This window comes from Chaetomium fimeti, assembly GCF_033439085.1.
Source record: "Chaetomium fimeti strain CBS 168.71 chromosome Unknown B0H64scaffold_4, whole genome shotgun sequence".
Taxonomy (NCBI): domain Eukaryota; kingdom Fungi; phylum Ascomycota; class Sordariomycetes; order Sordariales; family Chaetomiaceae; genus Chaetomium; species Chaetomium fimeti.
The window spans coordinates 3494040-3510454 of NW_026944332.1; the positions used below are offsets into that span (position 1 = coordinate 3494040).

A 16415-nucleotide genomic window follows, 5' to 3' on the forward strand; every position below is an offset into this window, starting at 1 on the left:
TTCAGAAACCTGGAATGCGGGGGATCAAGGGCATGCTGTCCTCGTGACACTTCATTACGAAATGACTTGCAAGTAGATGGCAATACCAAGGACCCGCTTGCTGAATACCGCCCCTTACCGTGCTTCCAGAACGGGCTTTCCCAGAAGGGAGCAGGCACTGGCGGGCTCGCGCAGCATCTCGTGGACAAAGCGAGATCCACAGCGGGGCCAGCCCCAGGGGTCCGTAACGCGCCAAGTCTTGCGCTGAAGGTGTCACGATCTCGCCATCCGCTTCGTCATCGCCAATCGCGGCCATACCGCCTGCCCCGTGTGTTGCAGGCCCTGTAGCCGTTAAAATTTTAGGGGGGATCTTATTCCAAACTCTGCGGCTTACCAGCTTACCACTCCACAATTTGGGTCCAACGAGCCACAACACCAGAAACGGCGGAGTGCGCGGCACGGCACAGCGACGTTTCCATTACACAATGACAAACGCCGATTCTAATAATAACCACAGCCACAGTAGCCACGACAGTCACGACAGTCACGACGGTGAGAGCAGCCACGACAACCGCGGCGACAGCAAGAACCCCTTTATCCGCTTCCGCCACCACGTCGACACCAACCTGCACGCGGGGCTAAGCACCCTGATGGTAGCAGCAGGTCGGCGGGGTGACCCAACGTCCACATCCACATCAGCCCAAACCCAAACCCAAACCCAAGCATCACCACTTGCAACACCCAACCCCAACCCCGACATCAGCCCAACCCCAACCTCAAAACCCAACCCCAATCCCAACACCCCATCCTCACCATCCTCACCCTCAACAATGTCCCCCTCAACCATGTCCCCCTCACCACAAACCATGCCGCCCTCACCACAAACCATGTCCCCAAACCAACACCTCGAATCCCGCCTCTCCCTCCTCGCAGGCGGCACCCCCGCCGAAGCCGCCCTCGCCTGGCGCCTCTTCCTCACCCGCTCCGCCTACTCGCCGTTGCGCCTAGAGCAGCAGCACGATGACGATTTGTGGGGTTGGCGCCCCGTGCCGAGGGGCGTGTCGCCCGAGGTGGCGGCGCAGGTGGGCTGGCTGGAGGCGTTTGAGGATCTGGTGAGGGTGAGTTCGGGGTTGGGGGTTGTTGATTTTGACTCTGAGGCTGTGGAGGGTGGTTTTGGGGGGTGGGGTGGGTTGGGCTTGTTCGGCTTGGGTGGTTTTGGTGGTAGTGGGTTTGGTGGTGGTGGGTTTGGTCGGTTTGGTGGCATGCGGGAGGTCGCCTGGCTCGAGCGGATGCATCGCCAGGGGCTGACCGAGGTGCTGTTCCCCGTGTATGACCCCGGTCTGGGGTACCAGTCGCCGCGCACGATGGCTGAGTGGGTTGAGCGGCGGCGGGTGGAGGAGAGGAGGGAGCGGGACGTTGGGCGGGTGTGGGAGGAGCTGGTGGGCGAGGGGAGGCGCGCGGCTGAGAGGGAGGCCGAGGCGTGGGTGGAGGAGGCGAGGAGGGAGATGCGGGAGATGAGGAGGGAGGTGGATGCGTGGCGGGATGCTGCGCATGAGACGGGCACCTCGTTTTTCGATGGGATCGGGGGCGCTGTGAAGACGCTGGGGAAGGTGCTGGAGGACGAGGTCAAGTCGTTGCGCCGGTTTGGGGGGGAGGAAGACGGGAAGAGTAGAGATAGGAGCGCCGACGAGAAGGACGATGCCCCACAGACAGAAAGCGACCTCTACTCGGTCATCCAGTCCGCCTTCCACGAGTCAGAACGGTCGCTCTCCAACTTCTTCAAGCTCATCTCTGAGGGCGGACGTGCTCAAGGACCTCCAGAGCCCAAGCCGATCTCACCACCGAAGGTGAACACCACCGAGGCCGTAGAGGACGGCATCACGAAAAAGACCACTACAGAAGAATTCGTTGACGAGCACGGTAACACACACTCCAAGACCGAGACTACCTGGACCGATGAGAACGGCCAAGTTATCATGAAACAGGTGCACAGCTCTATGGGCCACTCCGCACGCTGGGAAAAGGCAACTCAGGGGGCTCCTACAGAGCCGAACCAGGCGGCTACCGAGGGCCCAAAGGAGCAGCACAGGCAAAGCGGATGGTTCTGGAAGTGAATACCATGGGCCACCGTCGAGGATAGGAAGGCTGACAGGATCGGAAACCTTGGAATACCCCACTCAGTGCGTACACTCCGAGGTCGTCTCCATCATCTCCATCATCTCCGCTCAGTTGCAGCTCAATTCCAAAGATTGACTCATCACGGGGTTTTTGTTTTGTTTTGTTTCTTCTAACCGAACAACTCATTCATGGAATTATGTATCTATCAGATGTCCAGCATGACACAACAAACTTGCTCAGCTATTCCACTCGTTCTAGCCCGGCTCCGTGGAAGTCAATGAGTCGACTTTAGTGAGCATAAAGTAGCAGTGACGTGTATGTGGGTCCCATGGCAACGGCACCACAGGAAGATGCATGTTGCATTCGGATTTCGTTGTGTCTTTTCCGGCCTTTGACTGATCTACACGTTGATCGCCAGGAGCGAAGCTTGGAGAAGCAGCACGTGAACGGGCCAAGCAGCTCCAGCCGGTTGAGCAAATCCGGTTGAGCAACTCCAAGAATCCAACAACACTACGTTACAAGATGACCGCTAATTGTACTCCGAGTACTCCTAGTTATCCGCGGAGCTGCGCGAGGCAGGGTAGACCCCCCTATTACTTACCCGCCCGCATAGTCACCTTCTTCTTCCGCATCATCCGCTTCCGTACAATGATCTTTGTCCTCATGGAGAGCTTCTCATCCGCCTTCGTCTTGCCCTCCTTGGTAGGCGGCGCCTCGCTCTTCGCCTCGGCCGCTCCCTTCTTCCCGCCCTTGCCAAACTTGCCGTCCCTGCCAAACAACTTGCCATCTCTGCCGGACCTGCCGTCCCGGCCGGGTTTTCCGTCCCTGCTAAACTTCCCGTCCTTCCCGTCCCTCCCCTTGTTCCACGTCTTCCCCTTCCCCCAATCACCACCCCTCTCCCTCCCACCAGCACCAGCACCACCCCCAACCCCAGCAGGCCTCTCCTCCCTAGGCAGCCTGCTCTTCTCCTCCTGCTGCCGCCTCCGCTGCACGACATTCGCGTTCTCAATCGCAAACTCCACAATCAGCCGCTGCGTCTTGCCGGCCTCGTTCTTCATGGCATGACCATTTAGGTAGCGCAGGCCCATGAGCGCCCAGCGGTGGGACGAGTACTCGATGAAGCCGTAGCCCCTGGACTTGCCGCCGCCCGTCTTCTCGTCGACCTTGGAGCCCTGGGTCGTCTCAAACACAATCTTGGCCTGCCGCACCACGCCCTTGCCTTTCTCCTTGCGGCGGCGCTCCGCCTCGCGGTCCTCGTCGCCGCCGCGCGAGTTCTCCTCCCTGGAGATGGGCAGCCGCCGGCCCTCCTTGACGTCCTTGGCGAACCCGACGACGGCCTCGCGCGCGAGCGCCTTGAGGCCCTTGGAGTCGAGGTTGTGCGGCAGGTTGCGGATCGCCATGCGCGTCAGGCTGAGGTGCAGGCTGGGGTTGGACTCGATCATCTTCTTGCGCTGCTTGGCGCTGGCCTCGCGCATCTTGATCTCGGCGGGGGTGAATTGGTTGAAGAGGGGTGAGCTTGCCGAGATGGAGCCTTCCGAGAGGAGGAACAGGCGCCGCTTGTCCTTCTCCTTGCGCTTGCCTACGCCTTCGTCCGCTAGCCGGGTCGCCTCGTCCTTGGAGACGGCTTGGGCAACTTGTAGAATGCGGCCGTCGAGTGTGTATTTGCCTTCCGGGTCGGCTGCCTCATCTTGAAGCACCGAGTGTTTGGCTAGCGTAGCGATGGGCTGGTGGCGGGGCGCACCCTTCAGGCAGGTCTTGAAATCGTCCTCGTTGAAGAAGCACACGAAACCTGTGCCCGCCGGCCGGTCCGTGGCGCGGTCCATTACCACTCTGGCGTATCTCACCGGGCCGAATGTTGTGAAGTGTGCCTTGAGCGTCTCGTCGGTTGTCGAATATGGTAGGTTCCGGATGAAGAGAGTTGTGTCATTATTCGTCAGGGGTTTCTTGGGTTTCTCCTCCTCCTCCTCATCCTCGTCGATATCTTCAAACTCGTCGTCCTCGTCAATCTCGTCATCGAGATCCTCATCCTCTTCTCCCTCGCTCCCCTCCTCCTCGTCACCCTCTTTCTCTTCGTTTTCGTCCTCATCCTCCTCTTCCTCCTCTAGGTTGTCGCCGTAGTTCTTGAAGAAATTCACGAGATCCCGATCTTCCTGAGTCATGTTCGGGTCATCCTCCTCTTCCTCCTCCGCTTCCTTCTTCGCCTTCTTTGACTTTTTGGCCTTGGGACTCTTGGCCTTTTCCTCGTCCTCCTCTACATCGCCCTTTTGTTGCTCCCAGGTCTGCTTGTCCACGGCCCAGTCCACAGCCAGCGTTCGTCCATCAACCTCCTTGCCATTGATAGACTCAATTGCCTTCTCGGCGTTCTTCCGCCCGCGAAGCGTGACGAAACCGAAACCGGACAACTTGCCCTTGTGGTTTGGAAGATCCGAGAACTTGACCTTGCCGAAGCTCTGGAACAGTTTTGCCAACTGGTCCGACGTCTTGATACTCCAAGGCAAGTTTCGAATAATGAGCTTGGGCGCCTTCCGTGCATCTTCCAGATCGGCCTGGCGCTTCCGCTTCACCTCAACAGCCTTTGACATGGCATCGGAACCCGACTTGGTAGGATCGCGGTGCCGTGATTGGGCGATATCGAGCTTCAACCGGCGCCCGCTGAATAGCTCATTCTTGAGCTTGTCCTTGGCCTCGGCCGCATCGTCGGGATCGGCGAACGACACGAAGCCGTAACCTCGCGAGAACTTGGTTTTCGGGTCGACCACAACCGTGGCGTGCTTGACGGGGTAGTGTTGCGAGAAGAACTCGGTCAGGGACTCGCTCGTGGCATTCGGCGGCAGCGATCGAACAAAGAGTTGCCGATTCGACTCGACCCGTGCTTTCTTTGACGGAGGGTTTGGGGTCGGCGCGGCGGCTTCCTCTGCCCCGGCCGACACCTCCTCAACCTCGCGCTGGCGCTTTTTGTCAGTCTTGCCCATGGTCGAAGTGGTCTGTTCGTTTGCAATGCCAGATGCGATGTGCAAAATTGGCCTAAGCTCCTGCGCAATTGTAGAAAAAAAATACAGGGGACGAGACCGATAAGCGGTTATCGTGCAGGATGTGGGGCGCGACTTGTGCCAAAAATCGACCCCTCCTCACCCCCCAAAATCTAAAGGCACTAGCCAGATCGGGAAGAAAGCCAGTAAACAAACAACACCCGAACCCTCCATCCCACGTCAAGACCTAATACCAAGACCAAGACAACCTCGATCTCGACACCCCTCTTTCGACGTCATACGCAAATGCGGCTCGGCGCGCGAATTCACTAACTCAAGCCAAACCAAAGATACAGCCGCCGCCATGCCGAGAGCGTCGACGAGGTCGACTCGGTCCTCGACAGGCGCCGCCTCGAAATCATCAGGAACACGCGCATCGACAGCATCCCGCGCCTCATCAGCAGTAAACACCGATGTCCCCGACGAGACTCCCGACAATGCGCTGCGCGCCCAGGTCGCCAACGTATTCCGCGAGGCCCAGCGGACAACAGCCACCCACCGCAAGCTGGCCGTGACGCTGCGCAAAATCCAAGAAGCATGCTGCTACGAGCCGACGTCGGTCAAAAAGACAACCACCGCCGCCGCCGCCACGGCCTCGGACTTCGAGGAGGACGACTTCAACGCCGAGTTCGTGCGCTGCGTGCTGCGCGTCATGCCCATCAAGAAGAGCGAAGGGGTGGGCGAGAGGACGGTCCGGTTCATCGGCCTGTTCCTGCGCCACGCCATCGACAAGGACAACGAGGCCGTCGGCGAGCTCGACGAGGATGCTAGCACCATGCCCGAGACCCCCGGCACGCGCCTGACGACCCACCTTATGGAGATGGTCCTGCCGCTGCTCGCCGCCAAGGACAAGTTTGTGCGCTACCGCTCGACCCAGCTGATCTCGCACATCATCAACTCGCTGGATGCGATCGACGATGATTTGTTCCAGAAGCTACGCGCGGGGCTGCTGAAGAGAATTCGGGATAAGGAGGCCATGGTCCGCGCACAGGCTGTTCTGGGCCTAGGTCGGCTCGCGGGGAATGAGATGGAGGCGGAGGCGGATTCAGATGACAGCGATGACAATGGTGCTAGCGGGCTGCTGGAAAGGCTGTTGGAGGTGTTGCAGAATGACCCCAGTGCCGACGTGAGGAGGTCATTGCTGGTCAACCTGCCTATTCTGCCTGCAACACTCCCATTTCTGCTGGAGAGGGCGAGGGACCAAGACGCGGCTACGCGCCGTTCTGTGTACTCGCGGCTACTGCCAGCACTGGGGGACTTCCGCCATCTTTCGCTTTCGATGAGAGAGAAGCTCTTGAGATGGGGCTTGCGTGACAGAGACGAGAACGTGCGCAAGGCCGCCGGTCGTCTCTTCCGCGAGCGGTGGATTGAGGACTGCGCGGGGACACCACCTCCCGCCGAAAGTGGGCAACCGTCTGAGGTTTCGCCGCCCAACCTCGACGCCCTACTCGAGCTTCTGGAGCGAATCGACGTGGTGAACTCTGGCGGCGAGAACGGCGTGGGCCTGGAAGCCATGAGGGGCTTCTGGGATGGTCGCCCGGATTACAGGGAAGCCATGTTCTTCGATGATAACTTCTTCGAGACGCTGAGCGCTGAGTCCGTGTTCGTGGTCCGAACCTTCAACGACTTTTGCCGGAATGAGGGCAACGGCAAATTTGAATCTTTGATCGAAGAGAAGCTGCCCGAGGTCACCAAGGTGGCCTTCTACCTTGAGCGGTACATCAAGGTGTTGGTTGACGCCATCCAGAGGGCGGAGGAGCAAGAGGTTGAGGACGAGGAAGAGGAAGAGGACACGGCAGAGCAGGAGTTCATAGTAGAACAACTGCTCTACATCGCCCTCACTCTCGACTATTCGGACGAGGTTGGCCGACGCAAGATGTTCTCCCTCCTACGGCAAACGCTATCTATCCCGGAGCTGCCAGATGACGTGACCAAACTCACGGTCTCTGCGCTGCGGGATATCTGCGCCCCTGACGCAGCCGGCGAGAAGGAGTTCTGCAGCATTGTTCTTGAGGCTGTCGCCGACGTCCACGACACCATTGTCGACGACGACGTGCCGGAGAACGACGACGAGAGCTTCCACTCGGCTAGATCCGAGGTTAGCGGTGACACTACTCCCACTAAGAGCGGCAAGAGTAGGACTCCCGAACTCTCCGAGGAAGAAGCGGCCAAGAAGGCGATCAAGGAGATCATGATCAACATGAAGTGCCTGCACATCGTGCAGTGCATGCTCTCCAACGTGACCGGTGATCTGCAGCAAAACGACCATCTCGTGGCCATGCTCAACAACCTCGTCGTCCCCGCCGTCCGCAGCCACGAGGCACCCGTCCGCGAGCGCGGCCTTGTCTGTCTCGGACTGTGCTCCCTCCTCGACCGCTCCCTCGCCGAGGAGAACCTCACCCTCTTCATGCACTTCTTCAGCAAGGGCCACACAGAACTGCAGATCACCGCCCTGCACATCCTTACCGACATCCTCAACGTGCATGGCGCCCAGCTCCTCTCGTCCAACCCGACCCTGCTCAAGGTCTACATCAAGGCCCTTCGGTCGGGCGCAAAACACCCCGAGGTCCAGGCCGCCGCGACTGTGGCCGCGTCAAAGCTGCTCCTCGGCCGCGTGGTCAACGACCACGACGTATCCGCCGAGCTGCTCAAGACGCTGGTGATCGCCTACTTCGAGCCCGCGTCTGCCGGCAACCAGAGCGTGCGCCAGGCGCTCAACTACTTCCTGCCCGTCTTCTGCTACTCGCGCGCTGAGAACCAGGATCTGATGCGCTGCGTCGCGCTGGACGCCCTGCATACGCTGTACAACGTGCGCGAGGGCTTCGATGACGACGACGCGGACATTGAGGACGAGATGGTCTCACTGACCACTATCGGCGCATGCCTGGTCGATTGGACTGACCCGAGGAAGTGCTTCTCCCCCGCGAGCGGTGCCGGCGGGCTGGGCGAGGCGGAGAAAAAGCATGTCAACGCGGATGTGCATCTAGAGTTTGCGAATGATATTATCGAGCGGCTAAGCGGCAACGTGCCGAGTAAGTCTTCCCGCAAACAACACTCTTCGCTTTTGTCCCGCAATGCTAACCACTTTCACCGCACAACAGAAGAAGAAAAGAAAATCATCTCGGCCCTCCTCGGCAAGCTGTACGTCTCACCCGCCTCGTCCGAGTCCAAGTCCCGCGAAGTCTACGCCGTCATCTGCGAGGCCGTCGACAACCAGCTGCTGTCCGACACCGCCAGCCGGAACGCCCTGTACAAGATCCACGTCAGCCTCGGCAAGATTGTCAACACCCTCGACGCTGCTGTCGAGGCGGCCGGTGCTGCGGGCGGCAAGTACCGCCGCAGCGTGAGCCGCGCCAGTTCGGTCGGGTTCGATGCGCCAGGCACGAGTACGCGGCCGACCCCGTCGGAGGAGAGGACGGTGGTGCAGCATGAAGTGCAGATTAAGGAGGAGGAGGAGTCTGATGCTGGGACGGTGGTGCACAGGTCGAGAGAGCAAAGTCTGGTTGATGAGCTTTTGTCTGAGGAAGAGGAGTTGTGATGACATGCCAGGTGATGATGTAGGTTTGGGTGGGTGGGTGGTCGGTTGGGTTTTGTTGCATTTCATTACGGAGGATATCCGGGTTTTTGTCAGGTTCCGTCTGGGTATGAGACAAGTCAATACATGAACACGATGATGCCACGCTTTAAATCTCTATAACCTATGCCACTCTTCAGCATCCTCATGTACATGCACACCGCACATCTATCTATCTCTACTGTGTATTACCAACACCCTACTTCCCTTCTCTAACCCCCAACCAATACACCACTCCGCCAACCAGCACATTCACCACCAAATGCTGCCCCAGACTCCAAGCAATACAGTACAAATACTTGGGCGAGAACACCGTCCACACAAACAAATGCGTCCTCAGCGCCGAGCACGCAGCCATGACAGCCACCACGCTCCCCGCCACGAACACCGTCAACACAGCAACATGCGCCTTCCACAACCCCTTCCCCTTCTCCCTTCCGCCACCACCATTCCCACCATTCCCACCACCATTAGTACCACCACCATTAGTACCACCACCATTAGTACCACCATTTCTCTCCCTCCACCCCACCAGCATCACACACCCCGCCACGGCCCACCACACCGCCCCCGCCCAGTTCCCCACAAAGGTCAGCACGGCCACCGCCTCGACGCTATACGCAGCCACGCCGTTATACGCGCTCGACAGGTCGACGGACGCGACCGAGTTGGCGCCGCCGGCGGCGAAGAAGGCGGCGTGCTGCAGCAGCAGGACGGAGGTGGTGATCTCGGTCGGGGTGAGGGACGTGCCGAGGGAGGTGGCGGAGGAGAGGAGGAGGTGTTGGAGGTTGTGCAGCAGGTAGAGGGGGATGTTTTGCGGGCGGGATTGGGTTAGGGCGAGGAGGGTGTAGAGGGTTAGGAGGGTTGATGTGCCTGTTTGTTTGAGGAGGGGGTTAGTTTGGGGGTTAGTTTGGGGGGGGGGGAGGTGAGAAGGGGGGGAGGGTGTGGAGGGGAAGGAGGCGGGGGGCTTACCGCTTTGGTTGAGGGAGATGCGGCGGCGGGCGAGCATGGAGAGGACGGTTATAGCTGTGAGCAGGGCCAGGCCGATGAAGACGGCGCGGGCGCGGGTGATGAGGGTGGCGCTGTGGGTGAGGTGGAGCTTTAGTATGTAGCGGGCGAAGTCCGTGACCAGTTCTGGGGCGTCTTCGAGGGTGAAGGCAACCTTGAAGGTGAAGGCTGCGAGGACGAGGCCGGTTGCGGTTGTGAAACTGAACCACATGGGTAGCCCGCTGAGGCCGTAGATCAGGCTCTGGTGCGCCCAGAGATAGGTGACACCGATGAGGCACCAGAGTAGGGCCGGGTTGGTGTTGAGGTAGGTTTTGACAATATCTGGCTCACCGGCGAACTTTTGGCCGGTCTGGTTCCAGCTCCTAATGATGCGCGTAGTAAGGAGCAGGGCTGTAGTGGTGAGGATTTGACGCGCGGCGGAGGCGTTACCCCTGCGACGAGTGAGTAGGAGTTCGGGCGGGGAGTGACGAGAGACCTACCGTTTGAGCCCCCTGACACCGAGATAGGCAAACCAGGCCGTCGTCGCCCAGTACCAGAAGTGGTGCTCTTCCTCGACATAGCTGCTTGCGAACATCATGACCCCGTAGGCGAGAACAATACCGGAAAGAGGGATGAAGGAAACAAGTTTGTCCCTGGCACACCACACTGCGGCAATGATGGCAGCGACCAGAGCTGCACCGGCAGCAGCTTGCCCCAGGAAGAGCCTTGATGTATCATAATTGCTGGCCATGCTGCTGAGGACCCCCTGTGCGTGCTGAAGCCACTGGAAACTTGTCAGCGGGATGTACTTCTAGATCTGCTGTACCTTGAGACCTACCTTTTCAATAGAAGGTATATCACCCCCGCCGCTGCTATAGCTATTAGCCAGATCCTCCCAGCCGAGCGCTAACTCCCGATAGTCGATGTTTGACTCAGTAGCAGCGTTCGCATCCGGGTTTGACTCGAAAATCTGCGGGCCAAACACTGCCAGGACAATGTCACGAATTTGGCGAGCATTACGCATCAGCAGTTGAACCTGGTCCTTCTCTGGATGGGTGTCAGCACAACCCTATCACTGTCGAAAGCACGCGCTTACTGTTGGCCCAGAAGGGTAAAAAGTGAGGGATGAGCGCGCCCAGATTGTTTTTGGGCACCGGGAAGCCGAGCAAAGCAGCAAGCGTCGGGGCGACATCTGACTGCTCGACGGTGCTATAATATTGAAAGCTCTCATCTTCCGGCATAGGCGACTTCAGGTTGCTTTCCAGCGCCTTCAGCTTTGGGGACATGAACACCAAGGCCGGGGAGGTCTCCCCGGGGGATGATGCGCCGTGGTTGCCGGCGTCGTTCATGCCGTGGTCGCCGCAGACCACGAACAGGGTCGAGTGAAGATGGTCCTGTGACTCGATAGCTGTGTAGATTTGACGAACGATTCCATCCATTTCCCGCTGCTTGACAACCATATGAGGACTGGATAGTTGGTTAGCGGTCGTCCGCGCGCATGCTGGAGGTGGTTGTACCTTCGTGGCCCACCCTTGTGGCCGATGTGATCCAGTCCTAGATAATGCAGAACCATTGTATTCCAGTCGTCATTCTTGAGCTCCCCAGCGATATGCCGAGTTACGTTGTTGTCCACCTCGGTAAAGTCCTACTCTCGTCAGCTCTTGACCAGCCCCTCCCTATTCTTCTCGACCCTGAATGCGCTGTGCTCACCGAAACGAAGAAGCTTGTGGTCCCGTCGGCACGATCAAAGGTTCCCGGAAACAGCTTCAACCAGGTGTCGTCCCCGTACATAACCAACTTCCCCGTGCCCTTGGCCTTCATTTGCGCCAGCCACGTATCCTGCGACGCCAAGCTGGAGCTCTCGTCTCCCTCGTCGAGGTTGAGTACGACATCGAGGAAGGAGGGGATCGAGCCGGTAGTTATCGCTTTGAGACGCGGCATCGTGACGGTCGGGGAGGTGGCATGCGCGGTGAAGGGGAGTGCGGCGCCATCGCGAATGAGTCTGGGCCCGTCAGCTTGCGCGGCCCGAGTTGATGGGAAGGGCTCGGCCTACGATTGTGTGAATTCGAAGCCGCTGTTTTCGGCATAGACAAAATCACTATTGCAGCCAGTCGATTGATCAGTTCATGTATGTCTACGACGACAGCGCGTTGGATGTGTCTACGGTACCTTCGCAAGGCATCGATCACCATGAATACGAGCCTGTCGAACGGGGCGGCCGGAGGGTCGCCATACTCGGTCACGGCATCGTAGGTTGCCAGACCAGAAAGCAGTGGCTTGTACGGGAAGAAGCCTGTCGCAAATACGAAAATAGCGGCCGGTATTAGGATGTTGGCCGCAAGCAGAAACACGGAGCTCAAAGTCCCATCGCGACGACTGTGCGCCGTCATCTCCACGGGAGGGAGTCGGCGTAAATGGTGGGGTATTAACTGGAGAAAAAGGTTCAATTGGAGCCAGAGTCCATGGTTAACGCATGCGCAAGTTCCCGAAATATGTCTTCCCCTCGAAAAAGAAAACGCGATTTCTGAGCGTGGTGTTCTCGTTCTCGTTCAACCCCCCCAGGCACCCTGAGAGCTTGGCCTCGACGAGAATGGTTGGTGATTGGACGAGAGATGGAGGATTCGAGCCAAGAGAGGACCTGAGGCGGCCCCGCAGATATGGGCTGGTGGGCCGGTGGCAGCCGAGCGTTATCGTATCGATACGTAATTACACAGTACTTGGTACATGTGGTATCAGAATGGGAACTCCACGAGCAGAGAGACCGCCAAATGGCATGTGAATATCATCGAAACTGACGGACCCGCGCGCAATTTATGGACCGGATACGCCGAGAAGGTGGTCTGATACATGGTGCTTTTCCTTCCTCGTATGTATCCCAAAACCAAGCCGCTCGAGCTAATCGGTCCTACGACGCCCTGACGTTGCTGGTCATGATGGCCGCTCCGCCGCGGAGCTGATGTTTTGTTTCCCAACTCCTGACTCCTGACCCAATGCAGCGGGTGTGAATCCGCAAAATGGAAAATCGCCGAAAGCAAGAACAAAACCTCCCTCTTCCCCTCCCTCTTCTCGGCAACGTTTGGCCTCGCCGATCCTTCTCGACTATGACGGGGTCGACATCAACTAATCGCAAGGGCTCGGCCCGAGGGAAGAGAAGTCGGGTCCGATGAGATGCTCTCGCACCAAGACAATCCGACTTCAAACCCATCACCCCTCATTTCTTGTTCCGCTTGGGTCCCCTCATGGGAAAGACAATCGACGACTTCTTGCCCCTCCGCTTCTCCACTTTCCTCTTGCTATTCGGCTTCTTGCCCGCCGGCTTAGCACCTTCAACCTCCATAGCAGCTGCAAAAGGTCAATAACGATATCTCAGCGTCATCTACTGCATGAACTTACTGTCCTCCTTGGCAGCGGCGTCCTTGGTCTCCTCCACAGGCTCTGCGAGTCTCCATCAGCATCGATTCGGCACGTACTTTAGTTCTTCAAGGGGTCAACATACCTTCGTTCATGTCCACATCTTTCTCTGGCTTGGACTCGGCGGCAAGGGCCAACAGCTTCGCAGAGAGGCGCTCTGCACGTGCGGACTCGATTGGGCCGAATACATTCTTCTTGAGCCGCCGGTTGTTTGTCTTGATGACGCTTGACCTTGAACTTTTCGCCATTTTGTTTTTGCCTTATGACGTCCTGTGGGATGTGGTTTAATTTGAGTTTGAGTGACAGGGAGTTTGTCAACCCGAGGTGGCTTGGTGGGAATGAGTTGAGTGGTGGTGGGTGAAATTAACACGGATACAAGCATGAGCGGGTGGTTCGAAAATTTCGATCTGAACCAGGCCAGGCGCAAACCAGAGCTGAATTTGAAGTCAAGGTACTTTGAGTGGGTCCCGCTTGTGAACCAGAATCGTTTTTCTTCGCGCATGAATTGCGGGTGAAATTGGCAAGCCCGCACCTCTTCCGCCAAGGCTCGGTATCCAGTACCTGCCCCATATTAATTCAACCGCCCCCTGGTGGACAGCCGCAGAGTCTCTGGGCCAAGGCAGCCGTTGACTCTTTTGGGACAGGGCGTTTTCTGCCATAAAACACCGCCCATTTGTGTTGACGACAGACTCGAGCTATGGGTGAAGAGTCGATGTCGGGAGAGGACTGACAAGGCTTCCCACCGTGCTCGCTTGCGACCAAGCATACGGTATCCACTCTGCTATACATGAGGTTTATTTATCTCGACTTCCGAGGCCACATGCAGCTCTAGAAACCACGAAACTCGAAGGAAAAGAAGCGCTGCAATTGCAGCTCCGAGGGCTTCATCGGGCAGCCACCCACCTTTGGAGCTCTAGCCTTGTCGCTCCTTCCTGCTCACCATAACATCATTATACCCGGCCAGTCATCTCCATCACAGGGCGATACATTTTAAATCTTTGCTAGTACCAATTCGAGGTCATGGACGACAAATCTGCCGAGGTTCAAAGCCTCGTCCGAACCATCCAGGTGCCTGCCATCTCAAAGGCCATCCTTCAGTCTATTTGCGCCGTGAATGGCATCCCCAAGACGGGAAACAAAAGCGAGCTCCAGAGACGCATCATTCAGCGTGAGTGGAATTTCTTTGGCATTTTGAACAGTCCGCAACACCGCTTATGGGCTTTGCCTACTTTTTTTTACCCTTCTTATTGTTTCAAGTTCTCTACTATCACCCATCTCGTCACAGCTCACATTCAATGTCACGCTTCACACTGTTTATTCGGCCATGGCTCACAATCATCGATCAGAAATCAACTCGTGCAGTGATGCTCGGGACTGGGAACGACTCCATGAAATTCGTGAGAGCATAGTAAATCGGGCACCCATTTATGTGACCCCGTCACTTGTCTCGCAGTCGCAGTCGCAACCCCAACCGCAATCACAAGTGTCGCAAGTATCGCTCCGGTCACAGCCAATACCACAACCATCGTACTACCAGAGCTCCCGACCGCAGACACCTCCCAACTATGCCATGGGTTCATACAACCAGCCAAGCTATGGTGCGCTCAACGGGTTGAGATCGCAAAATCCCCCCTCGGTCGGGTACCAAAACCCGCCAACCGGGGCAGCCGCTCGACTGCGGCCGAATGCCGGGTTAGTTGCGCCGGCCATCGCCTACAAGTCAAGCCCGTTCTACGAGCTAAAGTACCAGGTCGGCGACGTCAAGACGCTGGAAGGTGTGTTCGGGGTTATCCCGCTTTCTCCGCGCCGCTAATACGCTGGCTAACTAGATTCAGTGATGGCGGCGCACCGCAACTCGGAGCGCGTCTCCATCAAGGTCCAGGACCATCCTGCTCTGCAGCTCTGCCTAACAGATCGGACCATGCGCGTCATGGTCTTGTGTACCGCCGGCAACATCGGCGTTCAGGAGATTTCCTTTCCGTATCAGTGCGAATTGAAGGTGAATGGTGGCGACATCAAGGCAAATCTGCGGGGTCTGAAGAACAAACCTGGGTCTACTAGACCAGTTGACATCACCGACTCGCTGCGTCTGAGGCCTGCCAGTTACACCAATAACGTTGAGCTCACCTACGCCCTGACTCAGAAGGTAGGCGCAGCGTCTCATAAGGTCTCAGAGGTACGGTTTGGGAGGGGCTGCTGAGATGGTCTGTTAACCATTCGTACAGAAGTTTTACCTGGCCTTGATCGTCTGTAAATCTGTCCCCATCGATACGCTCGTCTCTCAGATCCAGAAGAAAATCCGAAAGGAGTCAGTTGTTGCTGAGAGTAAGTATTCTGCCCTGTGCCGGTCTGGCCTACACTAACGTATCACAGTCACGAAAAAGGCCAGCGACCCCGACGTGGTTGCGACATCGCAAAATCTAAGCCTCAAGTGTCCGCTATCCTACATGAGGCTCAATCTGCCGTGCCGAGGTGTGAGCTGCAACCATATCCAGTGCTTTGACGCAACGTCATACTTGCAACTACAAGAGCAGGGGCCTCAGTGGCTGTGCCCCATCTGCAACAAACCCGCGCCGTTCGAGCAGCTGGCCATCGACGAGTGAGTACCCACGAATCGTTTGACTGAGGTACCCGCTAAACAGAACAGGTACGCCCGGCAGATTCTGGCCAAGACTACCGATGAAGTCGAACAAGTCACAATCGAACCAAACGGCGAGTGGGCTATTCCCGGTGCCAAAAAGGAAGAGACACCGAACCATGAGGCTAGCTACGTCGACGACGACGATGTCGTTGTCTCGCAAGTCACCAAGACGGCAGGGAGGGCCTCAATAGCCCCGAGCCAAGCTGCCGCCTCTACACCACATCTCGCGACCCCAACCAGCGTCGGATCTCGGGACAACTCTGCGGCCCCTAGATCGTCCAAAAAGCGGCCGGCTCCCGAGATTATCGATCTGACGCTGTCGGACGACGACGAGCCACCGCGGCCGGTGAAGAGGTCAAACCACGGCAGCGGGTATTCCACCGTCCCCTACTAGCGGCAGGGGGCTCCAAAGAAGCCTCGGCGCTAAGGTGACCTCTTGCGCCGGCAGAGAGTCGGGAAGTTCTTTTTCTTTTTTTTTTCTCCCAGACTTGGCCTCTTCGTTGTGCCATATTTTAGCATTTGCACTTCTGGGCGGAATGGCTAGGCATCGGTAGGCGTTGATGGGGGATTGTCTATATTTTGTAATTGCAAACAGGAATGGTCGACGGAGTTCGTGGGACTGGCATCTAGCTAAGAGGGAAAGAGGTTTTCGTACTGGCTATTCCCGAGGGCGGGA

General features: G+C 57.7%; 6 protein-coding genes across 6 annotated transcripts; 3 read left to right on the top strand and 3 right to left on the bottom strand.

The window, feature by feature from the left end:
• The first annotated feature begins 208 nt into the window (after positions 1–208).
• Positions 209–2351, top strand: B0H64DRAFT_165452 (uncharacterized protein). Its single transcript, XM_062798675.1, has one exon. The coding sequence runs from the start codon at positions 465–467 to the stop codon at positions 2091–2093; it is 1629 nt and encodes a 542-aa protein (XP_062659726.1). The 5' UTR covers positions 209–464; the 3' UTR covers positions 2094–2351.
• A 1-nt stretch (position 2352) lies between these two features.
• Positions 2353–5069, bottom strand: B0H64DRAFT_461214 (uncharacterized protein; the record flags this gene model as incomplete). The annotated part of the gene is made up of 2 exons (XM_062807496.1): positions 2353–2993; positions 3027–5069. The coding sequence occupies 2 exons, from the start codon at positions 5067–5069 to the stop codon at positions 2691–2693; spliced, it is 2346 nt and encodes a 781-aa protein (XP_062659727.1). The 3' UTR covers positions 2353–2690.
• A 201-nt stretch (positions 5070–5270) lies between these two features.
• On the top strand, positions 5271–8814 carry B0H64DRAFT_360465 (condensin subunit-like protein). The gene is made up of 2 exons (XM_062801705.1): positions 5271–8158; positions 8228–8814. Exons 1-2 carry the CDS (start codon positions 5431–5433, stop codon positions 8662–8664), a joined length of 3165 nt encoding a protein of 1054 aa, XP_062659728.1. The 5' UTR covers positions 5271–5430; the 3' UTR covers positions 8665–8814.
• Position 8815: 1 nt separating this feature from the next.
• B0H64DRAFT_475054 (alkaline-phosphatase-like protein) lies at positions 8816–12290 on the bottom strand. Its single transcript, XM_062808078.1, has 9 exons — positions 11857–12290; positions 11741–11785; positions 11398–11689; positions 11205–11332; positions 10784–11154; positions 10526–10734; positions 10188–10471; positions 9673–10139; positions 8816–9573 (listed from the first exon to the last, which is right to left on the bottom strand). Exons 1-9 carry the CDS (start codon positions 12075–12077, stop codon positions 8900–8902), a joined length of 2691 nt encoding a protein of 896 aa, XP_062659729.1. The 5' UTR covers positions 12078–12290; the 3' UTR covers positions 8816–8899.
• A 150-nt stretch (positions 12291–12440) lies between these two features.
• B0H64DRAFT_397673 (uncharacterized protein) lies at positions 12441–13540 on the bottom strand. The gene is made up of 3 exons (XM_062803891.1): positions 13184–13540; positions 13081–13122; positions 12441–13029 (listed from the first exon to the last, which is right to left on the bottom strand). The coding sequence occupies exons 1-3, from the start codon at positions 13344–13346 to the stop codon at positions 12899–12901; spliced, it is 336 nt and encodes a 111-aa protein (XP_062659730.1). The 5' UTR covers positions 13347–13540; the 3' UTR covers positions 12441–12898.
• Positions 13541–14004: 464 nt separating this feature from the next.
• On the top strand, positions 14005–16347 carry B0H64DRAFT_165500 (PINIT domain-containing protein). The gene is made up of 6 exons (XM_062798676.1): positions 14005–14266; positions 14445–14873; positions 14934–15244; positions 15324–15423; positions 15472–15697; positions 15746–16347. The coding sequence occupies exons 1-6, from the start codon at positions 14119–14121 to the stop codon at positions 16131–16133; spliced, it is 1602 nt and encodes a 533-aa protein (XP_062659731.1). The 5' UTR covers positions 14005–14118; the 3' UTR covers positions 16134–16347.
• The last annotated feature ends 68 nt before the right edge of the window (positions 16348–16415 follow it).

What these genes read in the sequence shown, in the direction of transcription:
- B0H64DRAFT_165452 (XM_062798675.1), top strand. Translation starts at nt 465, where the DNA reads ATGACAAACGCCGATTCTAATAATAACCACAGCCACAGTAGCCACGAC.
- B0H64DRAFT_360465 (XM_062801705.1), top strand. Translation starts at nt 5,431, where the DNA reads ATGCCGAGAGCGTCGACGAGGTCGACTCGGTCCTCGACAGGCGCCGCC. An exon ending in GCTAAGCGGCAACGTGCCGA is followed by an intron (nt 8,159 to 8,227) that starts GTAAGTCTTCCC and finishes ACCGCACAACAG; the next exon opens with AAGAAGAAAAGAAAATCATC.
- B0H64DRAFT_475054 (XM_062808078.1), bottom strand. Translation starts at nt 12,077, where the DNA reads ATGACGGCGCACAGTCGTCGCGATGGGACTTTGAGCTCCGTGTTTCTG. An exon ending in CCACAAGCTTCTTCGTTTCG is followed by an intron (nt 11,333 to 11,397) that starts GTGAGCACAGCG and finishes TGACGAGAGTAG; the next exon opens with GACTTTACCGAGGTGGACAA. An exon ending in CACAAGGGTGGGCCACGAAG is followed by an intron (nt 11,155 to 11,204) that starts GTACAACCACCT and finishes CCAACTATCCAG; the next exon opens with TCCTCATATGGTTGTCAAGC.
- B0H64DRAFT_397673 (XM_062803891.1), bottom strand. Translation starts at nt 13,346, where the DNA reads ATGGCGAAAAGTTCAAGGTCAAGCGTCATCAAGACAAACAACCGGCGG. An exon ending in AGATGTGGACATGAACGAAG is followed by an intron (nt 13,123 to 13,183) that starts GTATGTTGACCC and finishes GGAGACTCGCAG; the next exon opens with AGCCTGTGGAGGAGACCAAG. An exon ending in CGCCGCTGCCAAGGAGGACA is followed by an intron (nt 13,030 to 13,080) that starts GTAAGTTCATGC and finishes GACCTTTTGCAG; the next exon opens with CTGCTATGGAGGTTGAAGGT.
- B0H64DRAFT_165500 (XM_062798676.1), top strand. Translation starts at nt 14,119, where the DNA reads ATGGACGACAAATCTGCCGAGGTTCAAAGCCTCGTCCGAACCATCCAG. An exon ending in CCTACGCCCTGACTCAGAAG is followed by an intron (nt 15,245 to 15,323) that starts GTAGGCGCAGCG and finishes CCATTCGTACAG; the next exon opens with AAGTTTTACCTGGCCTTGAT. An exon ending in GGAGTCAGTTGTTGCTGAGA is followed by an intron (nt 15,424 to 15,471) that starts GTAAGTATTCTG and finishes AACGTATCACAG; the next exon opens with TCACGAAAAAGGCCAGCGAC.